The sequence below is a fragment of the Lynx canadensis genome, chromosome D4 (genome assembly GCF_007474595.2).
Source record: "Lynx canadensis isolate LIC74 chromosome D4, mLynCan4.pri.v2, whole genome shotgun sequence".
Classification (NCBI taxonomy): domain Eukaryota; kingdom Metazoa; phylum Chordata; class Mammalia; order Carnivora; family Felidae; genus Lynx; species Lynx canadensis.
In genome coordinates this window covers 80,420,332-80,448,084 of record NC_044315.2, presented here as the reverse complement: position 1 = coordinate 80,448,084, position 27,753 = coordinate 80,420,332, and the positions used below count along the sequence as shown (strand labels likewise).

The 27,753-nt window shown below is 40.1% G+C and overlaps 1 protein-coding gene across 1 annotated transcript; it reads left to right on the top strand.

Annotated features, from left to right (window-relative positions):
- The first annotated feature begins 1,410 nt into the window (after positions 1-1,410).
- Positions 1,411-25,201, top strand: LOC115500013 (glycosyltransferase 6 domain-containing protein 1-like). The gene is made up of 6 exons (XM_030294309.1): positions 1,411-1,544; positions 8,788-8,867; positions 10,032-10,067; positions 13,760-13,804; positions 23,964-24,101; positions 24,535-25,201. The coding sequence occupies exons 1-6, from the start codon at positions 1,470-1,472 to the stop codon at positions 25,199-25,201; spliced, it is 1,041 nt and encodes a 346-aa protein (XP_030150169.1). The 5' UTR covers positions 1,411-1,469.
- Positions 25,202-27,753: the final 2,552 nt, after the last annotated feature.

Here is a 27,753-nt window from a genome sequence, read left to right as displayed (position 1 = left end):
AAGACCAGTGAATTCCATGGACAGAAGCCCACTGTTGCACTTAGTTGCCAATAAACTCTCTCTCTTTGGCAGAGGCAATGAAGAAAACATTCTGTAAGTCCACAAGTGGTAGTGCTGGAAGAAGCACTATGGGAAAGGAAGGTATATCTGTACCCAGAATATATTTGTTTGGGGACAAATTTCTTCTCCTTCCCTTATGGAAAAGCTCCAAGGTTACCAATATGCTGCCAGGGGCCAGACAGACCCTCAGAAGAAAAGTGTCATATGATGTACTCAGGGAGGCCTCTGCCGCCGGGTGGTTGCACGTTTAGCAGCAGAGAAAGCCAGATCGTCACTGATGAGAGGAAGTCTATCTTACTGAGCCACTGGATAGCCTCTGTCTCTGCCACCAAGGCCACTTTGTACATGGGCCATCAAGAAAGCACTGTGATGGCTGCAGAAAGAGGCTGGCTGACATCACAGAACAGATTTTTCTCTACTTGATTATTGAGAGTCTCATCTACCAAGACTGCTCTTTGGTGAGTATTTTCATGGGACACTCACATCCTTACACTCTGTACCTATTTCAGAAGCCCATAAAGAACTTCAGACTTTCTTGTCACTGAGTTTTCAATCTGCCTGAGTCCAATCTCACAGAAATGACTTCCACTGTAATGGGTTACAGCTGCATACACCCAAGCTTTTTGTTGGATCAGAAAGCATTAAGTTCACAATGGGTAGGAGAGGTCATAGTTCAGGTAAATTTAGAATCCCATGTGCCTAGTATTCTCTACCTGGCTGTGGAAAATGCCCTATCCAGTATCTGTATTTGCCACATAAACCTGTTCAGGGTCACAGAACCTTTCTTGGCAGACAATGCCTGACATAGGGCCTTCTCTCACCCTGGGTCTCACTCAAAATTGGCAGGGTATTGGTTTCTCAACACACAGGTCTGAGTGGCACTCAAGTACAATACACCTTGCTTTTAATATCCAAAAAGTCCCACTGAGCATATTTAGGCCTCTGATTTGGTGATACGTAGTTCAAGGTGCAGTAATTTGCCTAGAACCAACAACCCTACATGCTCCTCAGAAACGTCACTGATGTGTGTCAGGCCCCTGAATTTTTATGGGGTTTCTCTTCCACCTCCTGGCACACATTTGTATTAGCATGACATCTGAGATTCTTGCTTCTTTCTGCTCAAAACGCTCAGCATGATGTTAATAACGGTATCCTGTGAGATGTCCACATGGTCGAGGATGCTGTGGATAATATTATGACAACACAGGAGAGTTCACATAACTCGGAGGTTTACTGATGTCTCTGCCAGGTAAACGCAAACTGCTTTTGGTAATCCACACTAACTGATATAAGGAAAAGCATCTGTCACCTGTAGACCACACAACAGGGACTGTGTTCATTTGCTCTAGCAAACATACGGCACCAGGAGAAGTTACTGTGATTGAAGTCACCACTTGAGTAACTTTACAATGATTCCCAGGCATTTAACCAATGAATCTGTCTCTTATACCGGCCAAACAAGCAAAGGTATCAAACAATCTCAGGTAAGTGTACCTGTTTCAATAGCTTCAGAACTTCAGCTCAATCCAATTCCATTCGTCTTAATCTAATATTATTAGATATTAAACAAGGATGTGATAGGAATCAACAGCCTGCAGTGTTTGAGTTTTTAATGATAACACTAATCTTTACAATCTCCACAGGGAGGTGTTATATAACTTCTTTCTTAAATGTTTGTTTATTTTTGAGAGAGAGAGAGAGAGTCAGAGCGTGAGCAGGGGAGTTTATTTTTGAGAAAGGGAGACACAGAATCTGAAGCAGGCTCCAGGCTCTGAGCTGTCAGCGCAGAGCCAGACGTGGGGCTCAAACACACACCGTGAGATCATGACCTGAACCGGAGTCGGACGCTTAACCAACTCAGCCACCCAGATGCCCCGGGGTTATATAACTTTTGATTTACCATTTTAGTGGATTTACCACTAAAGTGAGTGGAAATGGATTTCTACTCACTCTGTTAAGTAGATCACCATGCTACTTCTAGCCTCTAGAAATTATTGTCAACTCAGATCTAATGTCCATTCTGCATTTTCCTCCAAGGACACAGTCATCCTACTATACGACCACAGGTCCTCCCTTGGGGTGACATAGACTCCTCTTCAATCGAGGGACTCCAGGTCTGTAAACTGGCTTAGGTGTGGGAACATGAGACACCATAACCTGTTACCACGGCAACTGAAGTCAAGTTTCTGCTCACCGGGTCTAGAGGTTCCCCAGTAATGTAAACCCCACAATTCTCATTGAAATCTGAGAGTCCATTTCAATGTCAGTATTTGATGGTTTCCTATCTCACATTTAGGTTTTTCATCCATTTTGAATTTATTTTTGTATATGGTGTAAGGAAGTGGTCCAGTTTCATTCTTTTGCATGTTGCTGTCCAATTTTCCCAGCACCATTTGTTGAAGAGACTGTCTTTTTCCCATTGTATATTCATTCCTCCTTTGTCAAAGATTAATTGACCATATATATAGTTGTGGGTCCATTTCTGGGCTTTCTATTCTGTTCCATTGATCTGTGTGTCTGTTTTTTGTGTCAAAACCATACTGTCTTCATGACTATAGCTTTGTAATATAGCTTAAAGCAAAAGTGAATATTATTATCCTCTCTCTGTATCCATGCCCATTTTATATAGCCCCAGTAGATATTCTCCAACAGCCAGACATGTGAATATAGAACAGCAAGCTCTCAACCAACTGACCAGAGTACTGTAGCTACATGAGTACTCTGAGATGAGATCAGCTAAGCCTGGCCCAGAACAGCAGCAAAGGACCCCAGACTCACGAGCAAAAATAAAGCATCATTGCTTTAAGCTATTAAGGTTTGGGTGGGTTGTTATACAGCAAAAATTAATTGATATCAGAGCACTTCTAGTCTTGGGAACTATTATTATCAGTCAGGGTCCAATCGGGAAAATCTGGGTATTTCAAATGGGGGATTTTGAGAACTGGTTACACAGGTGATAGAATTGCTAAGGAGCTAGATGGGATAGTGAGGAAACTGAGAAGCTGCGGCCATCCCAAGAGCCAGAAGGGCACAGGAAGGTGGTGGTACCAAAGGCCAGAAGCCAGGGTCATCAGTGGGGGCTGGAACCCACTGCAACCACGAAGGGCACAGCTATCTGGTGGGAGGTGCAGTCACAAAGTAGACTTTAACTTTGGCGTTACACTTTTTCTTTAAGCTCACTACTGCCATTAAATACAGCCATTTCACCTGCTTGTTGAGCAAGTTAACATTTAAGTTATTTCATTAAATAAGTTAATGTATGTGCATAGTTCAGTGTCTGGTGCATAAGTGTTATCATATATTTTTATGGCAAAAACTATCATTGCCCCAAAGCCTTTGCCTTTGATGAGCACCTCATTCAATGAAAGCACAGGGACAATGTAACTGTTTACTGCTATATTACACAGGCTGCCAGAAACCTATCTCTGAATACTAACGTGGTGTTTTTATTTTTTTAATTGACTTTAGACCCAAACAAGGCCTGAAAACAAATTCTAGATTCCCCCTATTTCCCTGAGTGTAGTTGCCTACAAACCAACCCTCTCTTTGGTACTAAAACCTGATTCCAATTCATCTAAACAGAGAAAGAATTTATGAAATGGCATGTTGGGTAAGAAAACTGAACCCTCAAATCTTAGTAGTCTTAACACAAAAACAAGTTTCTCACTCACCCTACATTTCCAGTGAGGGTGGGAACCAGGAAGTCTCCTCCATATTGTCACTTGGGGACCCAGAACGATGGAGGGTCCACTATCTGGGACATTCCTAGTCACAATGTCAGGGGAAGACACTAGAGAATCATGCAGGGGCTTTTCAGTGCCTCAGCCTGGACTTATCCCATGCCCTGGGCTAGAAGATAGAGTCTTCTCTGCAAAGGAAGGGAGAACCAGATAGTGTTGACCAGCAACAACGTTTACTACAGAAACAGCGCCCAGTCCTTAGCCAATAGCTGCTAATATAAAGGGGCAAAGGGAGGGAATACACAGACAAGATCCTGCCACAGGGGTAATCTGTTTGAATACCAATCCTGATCCCATCACTCATTATCTCCCTGCTGATCTCCATACCCTTGAAAACATCTTCCAGAACATTAGTCCTTGATTCTATTACAAATAATTTCAAATTGAACCCCCCTAAGGTTCAAAATCCCAGGTAAGAGAATCTGATTAGCATGCCAGGTAGTTTAGGTCATGCGCCCATGGTTTAGTTGCAAAGGGCAGGAAGAGGAAATTTCTGCCTATTTCAGCTTCCACACTTGGCAGAAGGATGCTGTTGCTTCTTGAATTTAAGATTCCCTGTAAATGAGGGGTGTTCAGGTTTCTGGGCAGCCCAAACAAAAATGTGCCCTGTATCGTTTCAATGATTTGCATATTTACGAATTTTATATAAACAGATTTATACAGTACGTGCCCTTTTTGGCCTGGCTTCTTTCACAGTATCATTATGCAAAGGTCCATTTAAGTTGTTGCACATATCAGTGCTGAGTACTATTCCATTGTAAGGACATGCCACATTTGCTTATCCATTCCCTTGTTGATGAACATTTGTTGTCTCTACCTTTTGGCTACTGCCAAGAAAGCTACCAAGAGCAGTCATGAACAGCTTTTTCTGGACATGTGCTTCTATTTCTCTTGGGTAAATATCTAGGAGTGGAATTGCTGGATTGTCCGGTAAGTGTGTGCTTGAACTGTTAAGAAACTGCCAAACTCTTTTCCAAAGTGGTTGTGCCATTTTACATTCCCACCAACCATGGATGAGAGCTCCAATTTTCCAATTGTCATAATGCTTGGTATGGCCAGTTTTCTTAATTTTAGCCATTCTAATAGGTATGTGGTGGTATATTATTGTGGTTTTAATTTCCATTTGCCTGAAGACTAATATGATTTTTTCATATACTTATTTGCCTTCCGAATGTGTTTTGTTTTGCAAAATGTCTGATCAAATACTTTGCCATTTTTTAATGTATTTCTTGCAATCTGAAGTTTCCTTTTCATTGTCGTAACTGTTTCTGCTCCTGTTTTCTACTATACATTTTATTGTTTTAGATCTTACATTTAGGTCAGTCATCCATTTGGGGTTAATTTTTATACCTGGTGCAAAGTACTGATCAAAGTTTGTTTTGTTTTGTTTTTTCTTTTGTTTGTTTGGGTTTTTTTTTTTTTTTTTGCATATGGATAACCAATTGTCCTAGACCCATTTTTTTTAAAGACTATCCATTCACTACTGAATTACCTTTCTTATTTGTCAAAAATCAATCATCCATATACGTGTAGATCTATTTCTAGACTCCTGAGTTTGTCCCAATGATCTGTATGTCTATCTTAAACCATATGGAATTAATTACTGTATCTTTAAATCTAAAATTATGCCAAAATAGAAAGCTTATTAAAAAATGCAAAAAGATAGAGACCTAACTGAAAATGAACAAAAGCTACGGTCAGTTTACAGAGAAGAAATTACAATGGCTCTTAAATGTGCAAGAAGATTCTCAACATCAGCCATAATAAAACAAACACAAATTAAGGCTGCGCTAAGATACAATTCACACCCTCAAATTTTCAAATACCAAAAACTTTAACAACACACTTTATATTGATAAGGATGTATGAAAATGGGTACTTTTACCCACTGGTGGCATGAGTTAAATTGGAACGACCCCTGTGGAAAACAATTTGGCAACATTTACTCATTTGTTAAATGGGTATAACCTTTGACCCAGCAAGTCTGTTTCTAGAAATTTATCCTGCAATATAGTTCAATAAGTGTTCACAGATCATGTTCAACTATTTCCACTGTGGCATTCCTTATAATGGCAAAGACAATAAACAACCAAAATGTCCAGCAATAGAGAACTGGTTACATAAATGATAAAGTCCTATAATAAACCCCATTTCACTAGCAAAAGAATAAGAGGTATGAAAGGTAATGGAATGACCTTCAAAATATACTGATAAGTGAGATATTCAAAGTGCTGAAGAATTATTTTAGGATGCTGCCATTTGTGTGAAAAGGAAACCTATACACATTAAAAAATATATATGCCCTTATAGGTGCAGAATAGTTATGGAATATAAAACTGAACAGTGGCTGTCCTTGGGGATGAGATAATGGAGTCAGTGCTGAGGGAGAAGATAAGCATTATATAGCTTCTCCTCTGTTTGAATTTTTTTGCTGTGTGTGTGTGTGTGTGTGTGTGTGTGTGTCTTTTTCAATTAGAAAATCTATTTTAAAGTATTTTTTTTTTTTAACGTTTATTTATTTTTGGGACAGAGAGAGACAGAGCATGAACGGGGGAGGGGCAGAGAGAGAGGGAGACACAGAATCGGAAACAGGCTCCAGGCTCTGAGCCATCAGCCCAGAGCCCGACGCGGGGCTCGAACTCGCGGACCGCGAGATCGTGACCTGGCTGAAGTCGGACGCTTAACCGACTGCGCCACCCAGGCGCCCCTAGAAAATCTATTTTAAAAGAAGTGTATATTAGGGGTGCCTGGGTGGCTCAGTCGGTTAAGCATCTGACTTCGGTTCAGGTCTGATCTCACAGTTCGTGAGTTCCAGCCCCGCATCGGGCTCTGTGCTGACAGCTCAGAGCCTGGAGCCTGCTTCCGATTCTGTGTCTCCCTCTCTTTCTGCACCTCTCCCACTCATGCTCTGTCTCTTTCTCTCAAAAATAGACGCTAAAGTTAAAAAAAAAACAAAGAAGTATATACTAAAGGTATGCCATCTTAAAACAAGAGTGATTATCTCAGGAGAGGGTGATTATATTTGATTATCATTTCTTCTTTATGCTTTTAAGCACTTAACCAATTTTATAACATGAAAATGTGCTATTTCTATAATCAGAAACTAAGTACTCTTAAAACATTCTAGAAAAGGGTAAGAAGGGATTAACTTTACCTAATTGGACAATGGCTAAAAGAGGATGAAGAAAAAGATGGTGTACTTTTTTTTTGGTCATTCATTTACACATATATACACACAGCACACAATTCAAAATATATTTCTGCAAGTAAAAATCAGTCATCAAGAAAGGTAAGGAAAGGGTGCCTGGCTGCTTCAGTCGGTAGAGCATGCAACTTTTTTTTTTTTAATAATTTTTAAAAAATGTTTATTTAGTTTTTGAGAGAGAAAGAGAGCACATGTGCAAGTGGGGGAGGGGAAGAAAGAGAGGGAGACACAGAATCCGAAGCAGGCTCCAGGCTCCAAGTCGTCAGCACAGAGCCTGACAGCTGCAAGATCATGACCTGACCCAAAGTTGGACGCTTAACCAACTGAGCCACCCAGGCACCCCAAGCATGCAACTCTTGATCTCGGGGTTGTAAGTTGGAGCCCCACACTGGGTGTAGAGATTATTTAAAAATAAAATCTTTAAGGGGTGTCTAGGTGGCTCAGTTGGTTAAATGCCTGACTCTTGATTTTGGCTCAGGTTTTGATCTCACAGTTGGTGAGATTGAGTCCCACATTGGGCTCCATGTTAGTACGGAGCTGCTTGGGATTCTCTCTCTCTCCCCCCTCTCTCTGCCTCTCCCTCTCTCTCCCAAAATAAAGAAACTAAATTTAAGAAGGAAAGAAAGAAAGAAAGAAAGAAAGAAAGAAAGAAAGAAAGAAAGAAAGAAAGAAAGAAAGAAAGAAAGGAAAAAAGGTAGGTAAGGAAGTACAACAAAAGAAACTAAAAGCAAACCATCTTTTAAAATCCTTTTTCAAATGGGACAAAGTTCTACCATCTGGTAGCAATGCGAACTTGCAACCACATGAATCATTATGACAGTATCATTGTGACTTTTGAACGCTTTCATCATCAAAAGAGTCTGGTGACATCACCATTAGCAAAAGATTCAAACACCAGGAGAGTATTTTACAATATCTGATTTTTTTTTTATGAAGACCCAAAAATATGACGATTGGGAAACATCCTAGGACTTCTAACATCACGAAAACTAATGGTAAGGCTCTTAGGAAGAAACTATGAAAGGTTGGGTGATCTGGTGAAATCATACGTAGGGATCATCCCCAAACCTTGGCCTTGAAAGTATATTGTGCAAAATAGATGACACTTCAATATGGGGCTCAAAGTCATGACCCCAAGGTCAAGAGTCACATGCTCCACCAACTGAACCAGCCAGGTGCCCCATGGGTAAACAGAAATCCTATTTAACACCTTTAACATAAGCTCAGTGCATTGGCTAGAGCCAAATATTCCACGTTAGTGCTTAATGCCTTTAATTTAGATTTTTAATCACTGTTTACAAGAATATACCTTTCAGAGAGCTCGTATATATTTTTAGTATACTTGACCTATAGTCTTTGAGTAAATTATTAGTCTCAATACCTTTGTGAGGAAAAACTATATAAAAATCAACTTTGGAGGTAGAATGTATTCCAATACATAAAAACATCTTCATAAGGACCTCATTTTCTTTTCACAGAAGCACAAATGAAATAGAATGAGAGTTTTATTGAATTTCCTTATTCAGGGTGATAAAGAAATACAAAAGGAACATCACACTGTACCTAATCTAAAAAGTATCAGTTGGCATACTAAAAGGGATCTTTGCAAGCACTTCACACAAAACTTAGGTTTCCCTAAATCTGCCTTCTTCCTTAGGCCAAGCATCCTAGACTCAGCCAAATTTCCATAAATTAATTTTGTAATTAATTAGTTATTAGAAGATGGCAAGGAAGTTGTTTCTTACTTTCCAAAAAACTCCTTTTCTCCTTTTTTTTTTCTAGGAGAGAATGAATTCTAAGTGGAAAATGCTGTTATTAACTTCATTTGCTTTATTGCTGATGTTGATTAAGCATCGCTCCCGGTAAATATACAAGATTGATGAGTCATCATCTTTAATGATTGGCAGATTTGACCTAAAATGCTGAGTTTTGTCCAAAAAAGGTTAATAAACACTCCCTAAATTAATCAGAGAGTATCTCCTCTTTGAGGAACTGATTAAATTATAAATATATTAATTCTTTCATTTTTCAACATTCAACAAATATTTATTGAGTACCTTTTTGGTGCCAGGTCCTATCCTAGGTGCTGGGAACTTATGCAGCTTTACATTCCAGGTCCAGAAGATGGACGATAAGCAAAGAAATCTATAATACAATGTTAGGAGCTTTGTATTGGTTTTAATGTTTATTTTTGAGATAGAGAGGCAGAGCATGAGTGGGGGAGAGACAGAGAGAGAGAGGGAGACAGAATCTGAAGCAGGCTCCAGGCTCCGAGCTGTCAGCCCAGAGCCCAACGGGGGGCGGAACCCATGAACCACGAGATCATGACCTGAACCGAAGTCAGACTCTCAACTGACTGAGCCACCGACGCACCCCAGGAGCTTTGTATTTTATATAATAAGGCTACGAAGAAAGAAATAAAGCAAGATAAGAGAACAGAGAGTGTTGGGGGACTATTTTAGATACATCTTAAGCTATGACAATAGGAACACGACTCAAAGAAAACTGCTATCGAAATATAACTGTACTGGAGAACAAATCTGTTAACCTGCTAAAGTTCTCTTATAGAAAAATTCAAATTCTTACCTCCTCCATGCCTTCCTCATCTTTATGGTCTTTTTAAATAAGCAATGCAATGTTACCGAATGCTATTTGAAAATCAGCTATATTGTGGGAGCTAATGTCTTTAAAAATTAACCGTACTGTTTTGGTATCATGTTCTACATGTTATTTGTCCTCCTAGGGTGTTATGCCTTAATAGAAAGGTCTATCTTAGTCAAAAAGGAGATAATAGACAAGAAGCTCATTGCAGGCCCGGATTCCAGAACTGGAATGTCCCATCAGAACCAGATGCTATGCATTCCAGAACTGTAGCATTATGCCTGACATGTAGTAGGTGTTTAGTAATCACTTGGCTAACAAATGAGTAAATGAATGGAACTGAATTCTAGATTTTTTGTTATTCCAATTGCAATAGGCGTTTGTTCAAGTTTAACACTAAAATGTCTCTTTTTATTTATGTGAAGAATAAAGAACCACCTAGAGAAGATAGATCTCTGCTGGTAAGAATCTGTTCTGTAAATATTCTACAAACTGTATTGAGGGCAAACTGGCTGGAGTCGAGTGAGTTCTAATGGTAATGGCAATCGGAAGGCACATAAAACTGAATTCTCCAGAGACAACCACTGACAAATTTCTTGGGTATCAGATCAGAAATAATCGGTGCATGTGCATATATACATGTATGTGAGTTTGTATGGACATGTATATGTGCACATCTCCAAATTTTGCTCCTTCAACACATTTACCTGCTTATACCAGATAAATTTTAGACATTTGCTATATTTGAAGTACCTCTTGTCCAGGGTATTTTTCTTTAGATTGAAGCCATCTGTGGTCCACCACGTTTTCTACCATCGACCATTGTGTAGGACCCAAAAAATTATTAAAACCAAACCCCCCCCAAAAAAAAAACCTGTTCTTAAAAGTTCTCCTTTTGTCACTATACATGTTTAGTGCAGTTAGGCATGGAAAATTTGGATTTTGAAAGAGTATGAGTCTTGAGCAATCCTATATTAAAATATCTTTTGTTAAAAACACCTCCGAAATGTCAAGATGGGATGCACTTTCAAAGTCATTTTTTAATATTTGATTTTGAAATAATTACAGATTCATAGGAAGTTGCAAAGATAGTACAAAGAGGTCACATGTACCTTTCACTCAATTTCCCCCAGAGTTACATCTTACGTAACTGTCATGCAATATCAAAATAGGAAATTGATGCTGGGACAATGTATGGATATAATTGTATAACATTTTATCACGTGTAGATTTGTAGATCACCAAGGTAATCAAGATACAAAATGATTCCATCACCACAAAGATCTCCTCTGAGCTACCATTTATACGCACCTCAACCTCCTCTCCTCAACCCTTCTAATCACTAGTACCATTAATCTATTTTTATCTTTACAATTTTGTCATTTTGAGAATGTTTTATAAATGGAATCATACAGTGTATGATCTATTGAGATGAGCTTTTTTCACTCAGGATAATGCTCTTGAGATCCAACCACCTTGTAGTGTATTTCAATAAATCACTCCTTTTTTATTGCTGTGTAGTATTCCGTAAAGGGACGTACCAAAGTTTGCTTAACCCTTCACCTACTGGGGGACATTTTGGGTGACAATTCTTTTCTTCCAGCACCTGAAAAATATTTTTCCACTTCCTTTTGGGTCCATAGTTTCTAATTAAAAACATCCATTTCATTCAAATTATTTTTCCCCTCTAGGTGAATCATTTCTTTCTGCTTGTTTTCAAGATTCTTTTCACCTTTAGCTTTCAGAAAATTGGCTATCATGTGCCTTAGCATGGATTCTTTTTTAAGTACGCTTCACACGCAGCATGGAGTCCAACACGGGGCTTAAACTCATGACCCTGAGATCAAGACCCGACCTGAGGTCAAGAGTCAGATACTTCACTGACCCATTCAGGCACCCCAGCATGGATTTTTTAATTTTAGGTTTATCCTGTTTGGGGTTCATTCAGCTTCTTGAATCTGTATGTTTACGTCTTTTGCCAAATTTGGGGGCATGTTCAGCCATATTTTTAATTGTTTTTCAGCCCCATTCTCTTTCTTTCCTTCTGGGGTTCCAATTACATGAATGTTAGATCTTTTGTTTTTGTTCCACGTGTCCCCGAGGCTTGTTCTTTTTTTTTTTTTCAATTTTTTCTGTTATTCAGATTGAGCGATTTCTGTTATTCAGTCTGCAAGTTCACTGATTCTTTCTCCATCCTCTCCATTCTGCTGTGAAGACTATTTATTGAGTTTTTATTTCAGTGTTATATTTTTAAGTTCTAAAATTTCCATTTGGTTCTTCTTTATATCTTCTATATCTTTAATAAGACTTTCTATTTCTTTACTGTGACTTCCTATTTTTTCATACATCTCAAGTGTTTGTAATCGCTCATTGAACACTGCCTTTTTTTTTTTTTTCAACGTTTATTTATTTTTGGGACAGAGAGAGACAGAGCATGAACGGGGGAGGGGCAGAGAGAGAGGGAGACACAGAATCGGAAACGGGCTCCAGGCTCTGAGCCATCAGCCCAGAGCCTGACGCGGGGCTCGAACTCACGGACCGCGAGATCGTGACCTGGCTGAAGTCAGACGCTTAACCGACTGTGCCACCCAGGCGCCCCGAACACTGCCTTTGTCAGATATCCTTGTTAGACAATTCTAATATCTGTGTTATCATGGCATCTGTAGATTATCCTTTCTCATTCAAGTTGAGATCTTTTCTTGGACAATTTGGGGGTATTATGAGACTGGATCTTATTTAAATCTTGTGTTTTCATAGGCATCCTCTAACACGGTGCTAGCTGGGAAATAGGGTGGCACCCCTGCATTACTGTCGGTTGAGGGATGAAATTTTAGGTTCTTGACTCTGCCTCCCTTGAAACCCAGTGGGGAGGGGCTCCTTGTTACTAATGAGCAGGGATGGGAGTTTGGGATCCCCATGTGGTCTCCACTGACACAACCACAGGGGGATTGCGTACTGGTGACTGTTTTAATACCCACTAATCCCCTCTAACTCCACACCAGTGAGGAAGGAAGGGAATCCCCATTATGGCCTGGTGAGAGTACACGTCTAGGCTCCCTACTTGGCCTTTGCTGGAGGGATGGAAATAGAGCCATGGATTTTCCTGTGGTATTGGGTTGGAGAACAGTGAGTAGTGTCTACAGATTCTTTGCCTTGCTAGGTTGCCCTATTCCTGGCCCTTTGGCTATTAAGAGCAGCTTTTTCTCAGGGCTCTTTTTTTGTCTGTACCCATTGGCATTTCTGAGTCGCACCTAATCTGAGATACATGTGGCAGAAAACCCAGGGAACCCACTGCCATGTCGATCCTTGAGTCCCAGTGCACCTACCTGATCTGCTTTCTTCTCTTTGCCTTTCACTCTTTTGTTTACTTCACATATAATGTCCTGGGTTTTTAGCTATACTTAGTGGTAGGATAGGGAAACTGAGTACCTAGTCCATCTTTCTGGAAGTACAAATCACTTAAAGTTATTCTTATTTTACAAAATATCCCCAACTTATGAAAGAGAAGCCCCCTTATAACCTTGTTAATTAAATAGTTAACTTAAAAGCACAACAAAAACTTAGGTGGGTCCTATTTTTAAACGAAAATCAAAGACAAACATCTAGACCCCCTACTCCAACTCCTTTATTTTAACATGTAATAAAGTGTCTATCACATAGTAAGCTACTAATACTTGATAAATGAATTACATAAATCTGTATTTTTGTCTGAATACACATTATTTTTCCTGCTTTGTTAATTTTTAAAATATATCCCCCACTCAAGAACCATACTGTTCCCTGCCTTCCCACCCTTGGCTTTGACCTCTTCACCCCACATCTCTTTCCTGAAATAACCCTTATCCTTCCAGACCCAGTTTACATATTTCATCTCCAAGTAGCTTCCCTTAACCCCACATTTAGGTTGGATGCCCCATCTATATGCTCCCATGGAGATCTGTGTTTTCCTATTAGCAGTTACCACTCTGCACTATAATCATCTATTTAATGTTGTCTTTTCAGCTAGTCTATTGGCTTTTAGAGGGCAAGAACTGATCTAAATGTTCACAGTTCTACAACCAGCATCAAACAGTGCCTGCCGTGTTACAGGGACACAATAATTATGTGCTGAGTAAATGGATTACTCTTAACTTGACTTTCTCTTTGTACCCAGGGAAAATGAAAAAGAACTTCGGCTCTCAGACTGGTTTAATCCCAAGTAAGAAAGAATATTCTACACAAACACACACTAATGATAACAACAACAACAACTCAATTTAAATGGGGGAGGATTTTTTTCCATCATCAAATTGTACCTATCCTGGGAGCTTTCCAGGCCTTGGCAGTTTTTAGTTTAAAGTCTTTTATATATAAACCTAGTGTCTATTTATGTAGAATCAGGCAATTGAGGGTCATAATGAGAAAACTGTTATCTAGTTTAATGTTCCTGGTTTTATTAGGAGAAAGAAAAAAAATCTTTTTAGTAACAGCCCAAAAATGCCATTAATGACTCCTCTTGATTTTGGCATTAATACTTGAGGGAAAATCTCATTCTTTTTTTTTTTTTTTTTCTTTTTTGAGGTGGGGGGGGCAGAGGGAGAGGGAAAGAGAGAATCTTTTTTTTTTTTTATTTTTTATGTTTATTTATTTTTGAGAGAGAGGGAGAGACAGAGCGTGAGCAGGGGAGGGGCAGAGAGGGAGACACAGAATCCGAAGCCGGCTCCAGGCTCTGAGCTGTCAGCACAGAGCCTGACGTGGGGCTCAAACTCACAAACCACGAGATCCTGACCTGAGCCGAAGCAGACGCTCAGCTGACTGAGCCACCCAGGCGCTCCAGGGAAAGACAGAATCTTAAGCAGGCTCCACACCCAGTGTAGAACCCAACACAGAGCTTGACACAGGGCTCAATCCCACAACCCTGGAACCATGACCTGAGCCAAAATCAGGAATTGAATGCTTAACCTAACCAACTAAGCTACCCAGGTGCCCCAGAGAATCTTATTCTTTATAATGGCTATCTAGTATTCTATTTTATGGCTACAGTTCCCTATTGGTTTTGAACCATTTGCAGTTTGAAGGCTATTGTAAATAATGTTTTGATGAATATCTTTGTACATATATTTTTGTACACTCTTGTGTGAACTTATCCATATGATAAATTCCTATTGTAGCATCATTAGATTAAGAGATATAGACATTTTAGGAGCACTTGGGTGGCTTAGTTGGGTAAGCATCCAACTGTTGATTTCTGCTCAGGTCGTGATTTCACAGTTTGTGATTCAAGCCCCCTAGTAGGCTCTGCATGGATAGTGTGGAACCTGCTTGGGATTCTCTCTCTCCCTCTTTCTCTGCCCCTCTCTCCCACCTCTCCTCCCCTCTCTATCTCTCAAAATAAATAAATAAGCTTAAAAAAAAGATTTAAAATTTTTAAAAAATGAGATGCAGACATTTTAAATTTTTACTCAGGTTGCTAAATTGCCTTTTAATAATTATACCATTTATTTTCTAATCTATAGTGGGTGAATGTTAACTTTATTTGTTTTATAAATTTCCATTTTATTTTATTTGTATCAAACATTTTTTTATTGGAAAAACTATTAGTTAAAATATCTCAATTCAATTTGCACTTCCATAATTATTGTTCAATTTGATCATCTTTTATATGTATTATTTATATTTCATCTTCTGTGAATTCCTTTTTCATATTTATATTTTTTTAAATAACCTTAAGTGCACACAATTAGATTCGTAACAATCTTTGTGGGGTGCCTGGGTGGCTCAGTTGGTTGGGCATCCGACTTCAGCTCAGGTCATGATCTCACAGGTTCATGAGTTTGAGCCCCGCATGAGACTCTGTGCTGAGAGCTCAGAGCCTGGAGTCTGTTTCAGATTCTGTGTCTCCCTCTCTCTCTGTCCCTCCCTGGCTTGTGCTCTGTCTCTCTCTGTCTCAAAAATAAACACTTTTTTAATAATAATTTTTTAAAAAAATTTTTAATAAAAAATTTAAATAATAATCTTTGCTACATGACTCACTCTCATCATTAGGTTTTTCAAAACCCAGTCATTATTTATTTGTGTGCTTTCTCACTTATTTCTGTTTTCTTTTAAGTTTATTTATTTTGAGAAAAACAGAGCAAGCAGGGGAGGGGCAGAGAGAGAGAGGGAGAGAGAGAAAACCAAGCAGGCTCCACACTGTCAGCACAGAGCCTGCCTCGGGGCTCAAACTCAGGAACCATGAGATCATGCCCTGAGCCGAAACCAAGAGTCAGATGCTTAACTGACTGAGCCACCCAGGTGCCTCTCTTGCTTATTTTTAATGAGACAAAACCTCAACATTCAATAACTTCAACATCCAGCTATCCACCTCTGTCTTTCCTAGGACCCCCGTTCCGTCTCCTCACCCTCTAGCCTTGAAACAACCTCCATCCCGAATCCTGCTTCATCATCCCCTTGCTTTCTCTTGTTTTAATATAAGTGTATATCTTCCATTTGTATTCTGGAACAAGTATATTTTAAAATTATAGCTGTTTGTAATTTTTTAAAGAAGATATAATGCCACGTGTAATGTCCAGGGACTCATTTTGACCCTTAATATTAGATTGCTAAGATTCATCCAAATTGCATATGACTGTCATTCATTTTGATGGCGGCGTTACAGTTAACTGTAGAAATATACCACAGTTTGCTCATCCCCTGCCTTATCAGTGGGCACTTGGACTGCGTCTAGGTTTTTGTTATTTTGAGCCTTAAGAGGTAACACTCTTGTAAGAGGCCTTTCCAAAGAATGTGTTTACGATAGGAAAAAAAAATACATAGATAAAATAGCTGCCCGATTCTATCTCTGACCTCATCTTCAACCATTGTGTCCCTCACCCACTCCTCCAATCATACTGGCTCCTTGTTGTTCCTCAGAAACACCAAGCAAGCTCTCACCTCGGGACTTTGCACCTTCTGTGCTCTCTGCGCGGACTGCTTACCCTCCAAGCAGCCAAATGGCTCATTCTCCCACTCCCTTCAAATGCTGTTTTATCAGTGAAGTCTTCTCTAGCTACTCCCTTTCTCCCTTACCCAGATTTATTGTTCTCAGTTGCTCTCCCCAACATCTGACATACTGTATATTTGCTTGCTTATTCATTTACTACCTGCCTTTCCCACAAGAGTGTGCCTAGAAAAAAAAAAGCCTAGATATAGTAGGGGTTCGATATTTGTAGAATAGATAAATACATGAGATCTTCTGTCTAATTGAAGTGATAGCACCTTCATAACAATGCAAAAGTAGTGGTAGAAGGCATTGCACTTTATTATTAAGCATCATATTGGCTTTTAGTTTAAAATGAAATGACCTCTGCATTATGGAGATATGAGGGAAGAAGCTCATTTTTGGTTCTTATTAAGTACAAAAAACTATAAGCTTAAAGTAAATATGTGGGAATAAATGTCTCAGAATAGCCAAGAAAGTGTGAAAAAATAAGAAAGTTAAAAGGATTTTGCCTAGGGGCACCTGAGTGGCTCAGTTGGCTAAATGTCCAACTCTTGATTTCAGCCAAGGTCACGATCTCATGATCATGAGATCGAGCCCCACACTGGGCTCCACAATGGGGGTGGAGTCTGCTTAAGATTCTCTTTCCCCCTCTGCCCCACCCTGCTCATGCTCTGTCTCTCATGCTCTCTCTCTCTCAAAAATAAAATTTTTAAAAGGGTTTTGCCTTAAATAGTCAAACATATTTTGACATCATTGTGATCAAATCAAATGGAATAGATCAAAGGAGTAGTAAATCCAGAATTAGGTCACAGTATGTATCAAAGTTGATATATAACAAAAATGGCATCTTAAAAATCAGTGAGGAAAGGACAGATTAGTTCATAAATTATACTGACACTATTGGTGATCTAAGTGGGGGCAAAATGGGGCATTAATCCTATGGCATAAAGATAAACTCCTGATAGACTACAGATTTAAGTGTAAAAAATAAAGCAATAAAAAAAATCTTGCTAGAAAATCAGTAAGACAGGGGTGCCTGAGTGGCTCAGTCGGTTAAGCGTCCAACTTCGGCTCAGGTCATGATCTCGTGGTCTGTGAGTTCGAGCCCCATGTTGGGCTCTGTGCTGACTGCTCAGAGCCTGGAGCCTGCTTCAGATTCTGTGTCTCCCTCTCTCTCTGACCCTCCCCTGTTCATGCTCTGTCTCTCTCTGTCTCAAAAATAAATAAGCGTTAAAAAAAATTAAAAAAAAAAAGAAAATCAATAAGACAACATGTAAAGTCTAGGTAAGAAGGAAATCCTCTTAATCCATGCTGAAAACCTACCACCTATTTAAAAAGATGTATTTCACTATATACAAATTTTAAACTTTGATTTGGTTTAAAAACAAATTAATGGGGCGCCTGGGTGGCGCAGTCGGTTAAGCGTCCGACTTCAGCCAGGTCACGATCTCGCGGTCCGTGAGTTCGAGCCCCGCGTCAGGCTCTGGGCTGATGGCTCAGAGCCTGGAGCCTGTTTCCCATTCTGTGTCTCCCTCTCTCTCTGCCCCTCCCCCGTTCATGCTCTGTCTCTCTCTGTCCCAAAAATAAATAAACGTTGAAAAAAAAAATTTAAAAACAAATTAACAATTCAATAGAAAAACATGAAACTCACATTAGAGGTAGCCAACATGTATAAGAAAAGATACTCAAGTTCACTAGAAATTAGAGAAATGTAAAATAATGTAGTAATGAGCTACTGGAATCTTTTTAAAGCCATAATCTAATAGTATAGGGAAAATGCTGGTGGGAAGGTGAAGTATTTCAGCCTTTTAAAAAATAATTGGGTAAAAACTATGAAAGATGAACACATGGAGGTTCCTGGGTGGCTCAGTCAGTTAAGTGTCTGACTCTTGATTTCGGCTCAGGTCATGATCTTGCACTTTGTGAGTTAGAGCCCCACATCAGGCTCTGCACTGCCACTGTGGAGCCTGCCTGGGATTCTCTCTCTCTCCCTTTCTTTCTGCCCCTCCCCTGCTCACACGTGTGCATGCATGTGCTTGCACTCTCTCTTTAAAAAAAATTTTTTTTAATGAACATACATATACAGCAATCCTATTCCTGGGACTAGCCATTAAAAATAACAGCAACAAAGGGAGCGTGGGTGGCTCAGTCGGTTGAGCATCTGACTTCAGCTCAGGTCATGATCCCACGGTTCGTGGGCTCAAGCCCCACATTGGGCTCTGTGCTGACAGCTCAGAGCCTGCAGCCCGCTTCTGATTCTGTGTCTCCCTCTCTGCACCTCCCCTTCCCATGCTCTGTCTCTCTCTCTCTCTCTCTCTCTCAAGAATAAATAAACATTAAAAAAAATTTTTAAAGATAATAGCAACAATACCTAAGGACATAAGATTAAGGTTTGTTGCATCAGTTTTTATAATGACAGAAATTCCAGGAATAAAATGTGTATACCTAGTCATAAGAAAATGGCTAAACAAACTGTCCACACCTTGGAATATTATGCAGCCATTACAAAGAGTGAATAAGAACTAGTCCAGATAACCTGGAAGGATTTCCACAAGGTTGTGATGAGTAGAAAGACAAGCTGCAGGAAAGTATGCGTTATCTCATCATAATAAACAAGATTTAAAAAAAATTTACTTATTTTTGAGAGAGGGAAAGAGAGAATGCGTGCATGAGCGAGGGAGGGGCAGAGAGAGGGGAAAGAGAGAACCCCAAGCAGGCTCCATGCTGTTAGCCCAGAGCCTGACGCTGGGCTCAGTCTCACCAACCGTGAGATTATGACCTGAGCCAAAATCACGAATTGGACGCTCAACCTACTGAGCCACCCAGGCGCTCCAAAATAAACAAGATTTTTAAAGCCTGCATATGTGTGTGTACTTATGTATGTGTGCATATTGTGCACATGTTATCTATACAATTGGATATGAATATGGAGGGAAAAAGAAAAGAGCACGGATGAGGCTGCAAATATGGCAGGCCAGCAGCTAGGAAGAGGAAAGTGGAAAGCTACATGACGTGGTGCAGGGGTAGATGTGGGAAACATACACCCTGGAAATGCTCTAGTACTCTCATGGTTGTCTGCTTATGGTATATTTATCTCTGCTATATCACTTTAGCTTCTTACACTTTTTAGACTCATGCACAGTTCCTTAAAACTGTATATAGGTCAATATAGCCTTGATTTACAGGAAGAGTCCCCACCCTCTCTCTCCAGATCTATTTTTCGAACAAATTATAACCTCCCATATTACTGTCATGAATCCCATCTCAGCAAATCTTAGGAATACCTTCTAGCATTGAAATCACTTCTAATTCAGTGTAGCACCTATTCTCTTTTTATTACAAATGTGAATATCTTAGCCCATATATATGATTTCCCTCCTTCGTTAGTATACTTCTTTGTAAGTCACACCTATGATAGTCTACAGTACTATGACACTTGAGCATACTATCTGTGTACCTTCCTTCTGCAAATTGTCATTGTAAGCAATATACTTATGAGCAGGTCATTTTGTATCCTGTTGAACACCCTCTGCTTGGGCATGGTGAGGTATTTTCTAAGCTTCTCAGATACTGAATCTATCAGGGTATGAGAGAAACAACTCAACTAAGATGAAGTAACTTTAGTGAAGGAATGGTTGGCAGAGATTGGAACAAGGTTAAGAGACCCAACAAAGGACACGGAAGCATCCAGAGGCTTCAACAGTAAGAAGCTCTTATCACCCTTGGCCTAAAGGGACAAGGGAAGGGATGGTGCTCCTGGAGACCAGAGATTTCTGGAACCATGAAAGAGCTGCCCAACAGAAGCTGTAGCCGCATATGGACACAGTCACTGGCAAGATCTCAACAAAGCTGGGAGAGAAAAGAGGAAAAGAGACAACTTGTTTTCCTGCCCTCTGATCTTACGTGGGTACCTCCCATTAGCAGAACCCACTGCAAGCCACAGGGCAGGGAACATTGGGTGATCAGTCTGCTCCCAAGGCAGGCCAGGTAGAGAAGGCTAAGGATGGACAGGGGAATTGTAAATGGAGAATAACTAACACAATCCACCTTTTTGACTTAGATGGAGAAGCTCATGTTCCCCAAACACGAGAAACAAAGTCACATCAGCTACCGGGTATCATCGAGGTGATGGAAATCTAGCTATATTCCCACTTGAAACCTAGATCGTAACATCTGCCATCTCTAGTATTCTTCATGTAAGGTGGCAAAAGGGAGAAAATAATTAACATAGCAGATCACGACTACAGTCTTACCTCTGTAGCTGTTCAGGAGGCTGGCAATAAAAGGAGGCAGTTAATAATCACCATCCCATGGTTTCTTTATCCTCTGCTAATCCCTTTGATGGTCAGAGTTTCTATTCGATAGGGTTACTCAAACCTCCATCCCTGGAGAGTCTGGTTCCCTCAGTGGTCTGACCTTATTGAGTTGCCCCAATTTCCCACTGACCATTATTACTGGAAATGAGGTAGCGGGGGGCACTCCCAGAGAATCCTTTGCATTCCATATGAAGCCCTGCTTGCCATCCTTGTATAACCTCATCTTCCTATCTTCTCGGTGATGAAGATCAGTCATGCCAACCAGTACAGTAATGCCATTTTCTGCCTGTTGGCTCAGCAGCATGGGGAACCATCAGTTTCACAGAACCATGACCTTCTCCCTAGAGCAAAGACTCCTCCCTTGGGAACTGAGAACTCTAAACACACGGGACCCAAAGTCACAACAAGAGCAAGCAAACATTCTATAAGTGAATTATTGGATGTCATCGTGAGCAGGGACACCCTCACATCCACCTTGTTTTGTGAACTGTGCATTCTAGCTTTGGAAGGTACAGTATCTCACACTGCTCATTGAGTCAAAGCGGGAATGGCGAACTACTACAGAAAAGTACCTCGGCCTTTTCAGGGACTTATCTCGGAACTAACACTGAAAATGAGATTTCCCTGGCTAGTCCGCTTTCTACCAGGCCAGGTGCCTCAACACAGGGAGGCACACAGACCAGAGAACTTTGTGGAAGTGGCCAACTGCCACACTACTCTCACCATGAAACGGGTAGCTTAGACGGAGGCAAAGTTATGTGTGATACGAAGGCAACTAATAAGATATTCTGCAAGTCAACAAAGCTGGCAGACTTGTAGGCATGAACAGCAAATCCCTACCCAGAACATAAAACGTTCCCCTGAGGGAAAAGTGTTGCCCCTTTCTTTATGGGGTCTAATATAATCAACCAGCCATCATTTGGCTGGCTGGTTCCCATGGGAAATGGTGTCACCCTGTGGGCTCCAACTGGCCCCTGCTGTTGGCAAGCTGGGTGCTCAGCACTGGCTCTAGCTTGGTCTTAGCAATGGGATGTCCATGTCACTGAGGCCGTGCATAATCCCCATTGGACTTCAAGTAGCTGGGGCCACTTTATACAGAGACACTAAGTCAGTCACAAGGGAGACCGGGCAAGGTATCTGACTGACACCCAGAGGGCAGATTATCTTATCCCCCTGATTGCTGAGCATGTCCTTTGCAGAGAATGCCCCCTGGGCAGCATTTACCTTCCAGGTAAAGAGTTTCGTACCTGTAAGAGAAACCTAATGACTCTAAAGCTCTTCTACTCCTTCCTCTTCTGTTTTATCAAATAATTTCTAAACACAAGTTTTTAACTGCCTTCTGCTTTCAGAGACTTTTCCTTTCGTTCTAATAGCAAATCTTTCATCTTCAGACCCTTTCCCATTCTCAAATAGATACTGATTAGCCTCTGTGATGTGCCTAATTTATAAGCATCATCACTGTGATAAGGGTACATCTGTCCAATATTAAAGTGGAGTCTGAGACTTTTGAGTCAAATACAAGTGTATGGCCGTAAATTCTAAGTATAAGAAGGGTTTAAAAGTAAATGTATTAAAAAAAAAGCAAATAAATGTGTAAGTTTGAAAAATCCTTAAAATAGTAAAAGGGGGTACTTTTCAAGAATTTTGTTATTATTATTAATGTACTATTAAGGGTTGCCAAATTCTACCCTTGTCCGGGTCTAGATTTGTAATTAAAACCTGTAATTACCAAAAGCAAAATGGCTTCACACTTTGTGTTCAATTCCTTCCAAAATGAAGGCCTTAAGTTGCTTGATTTTTATTTTTATTAAAAATTAAAGGGGCGCCTGGGTGGCGCAGTCGGTTAAGCGTCCGACTTCAGCCAGGTCACGATCTCGCGGTCCGTGAGTTCGAGCCCCGCGTCAGGCTCTGGGCTGATGGCTCGGAGCCTGGAGCCTGTTTCCGATTCTGTGTCTCCCTCTCTCTCTGCCCCTCCCCCGTTCATGCTCTGTCTCTCTCTGTCCCAAAAATAAATAAACGTTGAAAAAAAAATTAAAAAAAAAAACTTTAACATTTATTTATTTTTGAGAGAGAGAGAGAGAGCATGAGCAGGGGAGGGGCAGAGAGAGAGAGCGAGATACAGAATGTGAAGCAGGATCCAGGCTCTGAGCTGTCAGCACACAGCCTGATGTGGGTCTCGAACCCACAAACCATGAGATCATGACCTGAGCTGAAGTTGAAAGCTTAACCTACTGAGCCACCCAGGCACCCTGGCCTTAATTTGCTTAAATAGTTTAATGTCCTCCCTCCAACCAAACTGTTTATTATTACTTTTGTTTCTTTATTTTGTTTTTTTGGGGGTTGTTTATTATTCCTAATTCTGCTTCTGCTGTTATTTTGTTATTATTAGAAGCAAATGTAATATCATCTCCCTTTTTGGACTAATCTTATTTTCTTCCAGGTTGCACTGATGGGCCTTCAGCATTAGGAAGGGTAGAAAGAAGGTACTCTAGGAAAAGAAAAAGGAAGAGAAAGATGAGAAAGGGGTAAAAAGAAAGGAAGACATAAGCAGACAGTAGTGCTTTTTGTTTTAGGCAATAATCAGAGAAATGTTCAGACAATGAGCTCTCGGTTTAAGCTATAGTCAGAGCTCAAGGAAAAAAATCCCTGGACTCAAAAGGCAAGGTTTTTTTGTGATCTCTACACCCAACATGGGGCTCAAACCTACAACTCCATGCTCTACTGACTGAGCTGGCCATGCGCCCCTCAAAAGGCAGTTTGGTATAATGACCAAAGCACAGATTCGGAAAGCCAACTGGCTGATTATGAATCCTGATTCTGCCATTTATTAGCTGTGTGACACTAAGTAATTTACTCAACCAATCTGCGCCCAAGTTTCTTCATAATGAAAAATAGAGATAATGATGGAATTTATATTATAGGACATTGCAAGGATTAAATAAATAGTGTAAAGCACTTAATCACCATGCCTGGCACATAGTTAAGTACTTTATAATGATTGGCTACTATCACTTGGAGAACAACATTTGCTGTCCTAATAAGTGGTACTCTCTTAATCATTTTTCTTGTTTGTTCAACAGAAAACGTCCTGATGTGAAAACGACAACTGATTGGTTTGCACCGATCATCTGGGAAGGAACTTACAACAGACAAGTCCTGGAAAAGTATTACAAAAGGCTGAACATTACCATAGGCTTGGCTGTATTTGCTACTGGAAAGTAGGTGCTTACTAACATTCATCCTTTTTTATTTTGGAAACATATGGATAAGCACCCGTGAACTCTCTACATCCAAACAGCCACTCATAATTAACCCTAATCATGATTTCTGGCTGGTCTGCATAATTATTTGTAGTGGTTATTTTCTCCAGCCATGGCTGCTTTCTTAACACGACTTGGAATCTTTCTATTAATATCCATTTAGCTCACTTTTCCTTTCTTCTCAATAAATTTTATGGCTTTTCTCAGCCCCCGCTCCCCAACCTCACTACACCCTCTGTCGCTAACCAACACAGTTAAGCTCTAAATGCAATTTCTACCCACCTACCTACTGGTAGTTCTTTAGCAACAATGTTCTCCTGCATGTTTAAGTGACATGTCTTCTCCTGATGAGTTTTAGCAAAGTGAATGTTTGGTCTTCCGTGTTTCACAGGTTTGTGGATCAGTACCTGGAACAGTTCCTCCAGTCTGCTAATAAGCACTTCATGATTGGCTACAATGTTATCTTTTACATCTTGATGGATGACTTCTCCAAACTACCTCCCATAGAGTTGGGGCCCCTTCGAACATTTAAACTATGTACTGTACTCAAACAACATGTGTGGAAAGACTTCAATCACATATACATGAAAAACTTGGATATGTACATCATAGAACATATCCAACATGAAGTCGACTTTCTCTTCAGTATGACTGTAAACCAGATCTTCGAGAATGACTTTGGGGTGGAAACCCTGGGCGAGTCTGTAGCTCAACTCCATGCTTGGTGGTATTTTAGACATGCTGAAAATTTCCCCTATGAGAGAAGACCTAAATCAGCAGCTTTCATCCCTTTTGGAGAGGGAGATTTCTATTACCAGAGTGCAGTTTTTGGTGGCACACCCCGTGAGGTTTTAGCCTTCATTAAAGAATATCAAAAAGGAGTTACCAGTGACAACAGAAATGGACTCAAGAGCATATATGAACATTATTTAAACAAATATTTGTTTATCAATAAACCCACTAAGTTGTTATCACCAGAATACAATTGGGATCCAAATTTTAGAACTCCCCCACAAATTAAACATGTGAAGATAGCATGGCATTCAAAGAGCATTTGATGGTTGTATCATTGGGTTTATGGATTAATAAGTGAATCACAATAATTCCTCAACTACGAAACATTAAACGTCTCCGTGTTTTTGGAAACTTACAAAAATGTGCAATCTTCCAAAATAAATTGTTTTTCTCCTTGCAGTTTTAAACCATCTAAATCTACCTAAATTGGAGTAAGAATAAATGGATGTTAATTTAATATTAATGCACAGTGGTGTTATTAGCTACATATTATAAATAATGTGGACATACTTTTGGAGGCACAAAATGAAGAAACACACCAGACTCTCCTGGTTCAGAAAATAAAGATGGATGGATGGATGGATAGATAGATACACGTGTACACACACACACACACACACACACGCACGCACACACACAATGTCAAAGGGAAATATGTAAAGGGAAAAAATATTCATCAACTCACTCATTAAAAACTCTGTTTTTCAGTGTTGGGAGATACAGTGCTTGTAAGTATTCTCAATTAGCATTTAATCTGTCTAGTATCTGATGGAACTTAGGTGAACTAGAGACATTCTACCAAACACATATCTTACTTTTATGGTTGCAATGATGTTGGGTGCATGGTTTTTAATGCTACAGGAATTTATTTATTTATTTATTTATTTATTTATTTATTTATTTATATTTGAGAGAGAGAGAGTGCGCAAGTGGGGGAGAGGGGCAGAAGGAAAGAGAGAGAGAATCCCAAGCAGGCTCCATGCTCAGCAGAGTCTGATGAGGTGCTTGATCCCACGACCCTGGGATCATGACCTGAGCCGAAATCAGGAGTTAGACACTCAACTAACTGGGCCACCCGGGAGCCCCAGGGACTCTTTTGTAAAGAGCTATCAACTTAACTCCATGGTAAATATATTCTTTTAGGAGCAGTCAGGGATAGAAAAAATGTTAAGATATATATAGAGAGACTTATACATTTTATAAAATTTACCTCAAGCAGCCTACAGTCCAGCAGGGGAGACAAAACTATAAATATCTCTTTTGGAAATTTAGAAGTGCTAAAACATAAGGAAGACATGGCCAAACTGCCGTAGTGGTTCAAGAAAGGAAGCAACTACCTCAGAAGAACCTTTACTATGTAGTCACATCAACATGTTTCCACAAATGAATGAAGCATTATAGCATAGTTATAATAACTGGAGGTTCTAAAGTCACAATAAGTTATTATTTTAATCCTTTTTTGTTGGTTAAAAACTAAGGTTTAGTAAGTGTTCTATAAAAGATAAAGATTATTGGCTATTAAAACACTAAAATTGGGGCACCTGGGTGGATCAGTGGTTAAGTGTCCAACTTCCACTCAGGTCATGATCTTGCAGTTCCTAAGTTCGAGCCCCACATCAGGTTCTGTGCTGACAGCTCAGAGCCTGGAGCCTGTTTCAGATTCTGTGTCTCCCTCTCTCTGTCACTTCCCCACTCATGCTGTCTTTCTCTCTCTCAAAATAAATAAACATTAAAAAATATTTTAAAGAACACTAAAATTATAAAGGAATATTTTTAAAGTAATTTTTAAATGTTTATTTTTGAGAGTGAGAAAGTGCACGTGCATGAGTAGGGAGGGGCAGAGAGAGAGAGAGAGAGAGAGAGAGAGAGAGAGAGAGAGACAGATGATCTAATAGCACAGAGGCCGATGTGGGGCTCCAAACTCACAAACCATGAGATCGTGACCTGAGCTGCAGTTGGACACTTAACCGACTGAGCCATCCAGGTGCCCCGGTAAGTAATATTGATAACAACTATGGCAGGCAGATCTTACGATGGTCCCCAATAACCCACCCCCTACCACCCTTACCTTCAGTATGAGCTGAATATAGTGACTTGCTTCTAACCAATAGAATATGACAAAGGTAATGGACTATCACTTTCATGATTAGGTTACATCAGATTGTCACCTCTGTCTTACTAGCTGACTCTATTTATTACTGCCTTTGACTAAGCAAGTTGAAATGTTGGAGAATCCTCACAACAAGGAACTGAGGGCCGTCCTCAGACAATAGCCAGAAAGGAAGTGAGGCAATAGCCAGAATAGTCAGTCCAACCCTCAAGGAAGTACATGCTGCCAACAACCACGTACATGAGCTTGAAAGATCTTTCCCTAGTTGAGTCTTCAGATGAGACCTTATCTCCGGCCAACACCTTGGTTGCAGCCTTGTGAGAGAGCCACAAGTAGAAGATCCAGCTAAGTCATGCCCAGATTCCTGGACCACAGACATTGAGAGATAATGAACATGTGCTGCTTTAAGTTACGTTGTTTTAATTTGTTATGGATAAATAGCTAACTCATACAGATTTTGCACTTGAAAGTGGGGTGGTGACATAAAAAATACCTACAATTGGAGTGGTTTTGGAATTGGGCAGTGGGTGGAAGCCGGAAGGATTTTTTAGAGCATGATAGAGAAAGCCTGAATTGCTTTGAACAGATGGTTGATAGAAATCTGGACTTGGAGGACACTGCCAGGGGCAGCTCAAAAGGAAGTGAGGAACATATTTCTGGAAACTGGAGGAAGGGGGATCTTTGTGACAACACTGCCTACACCAG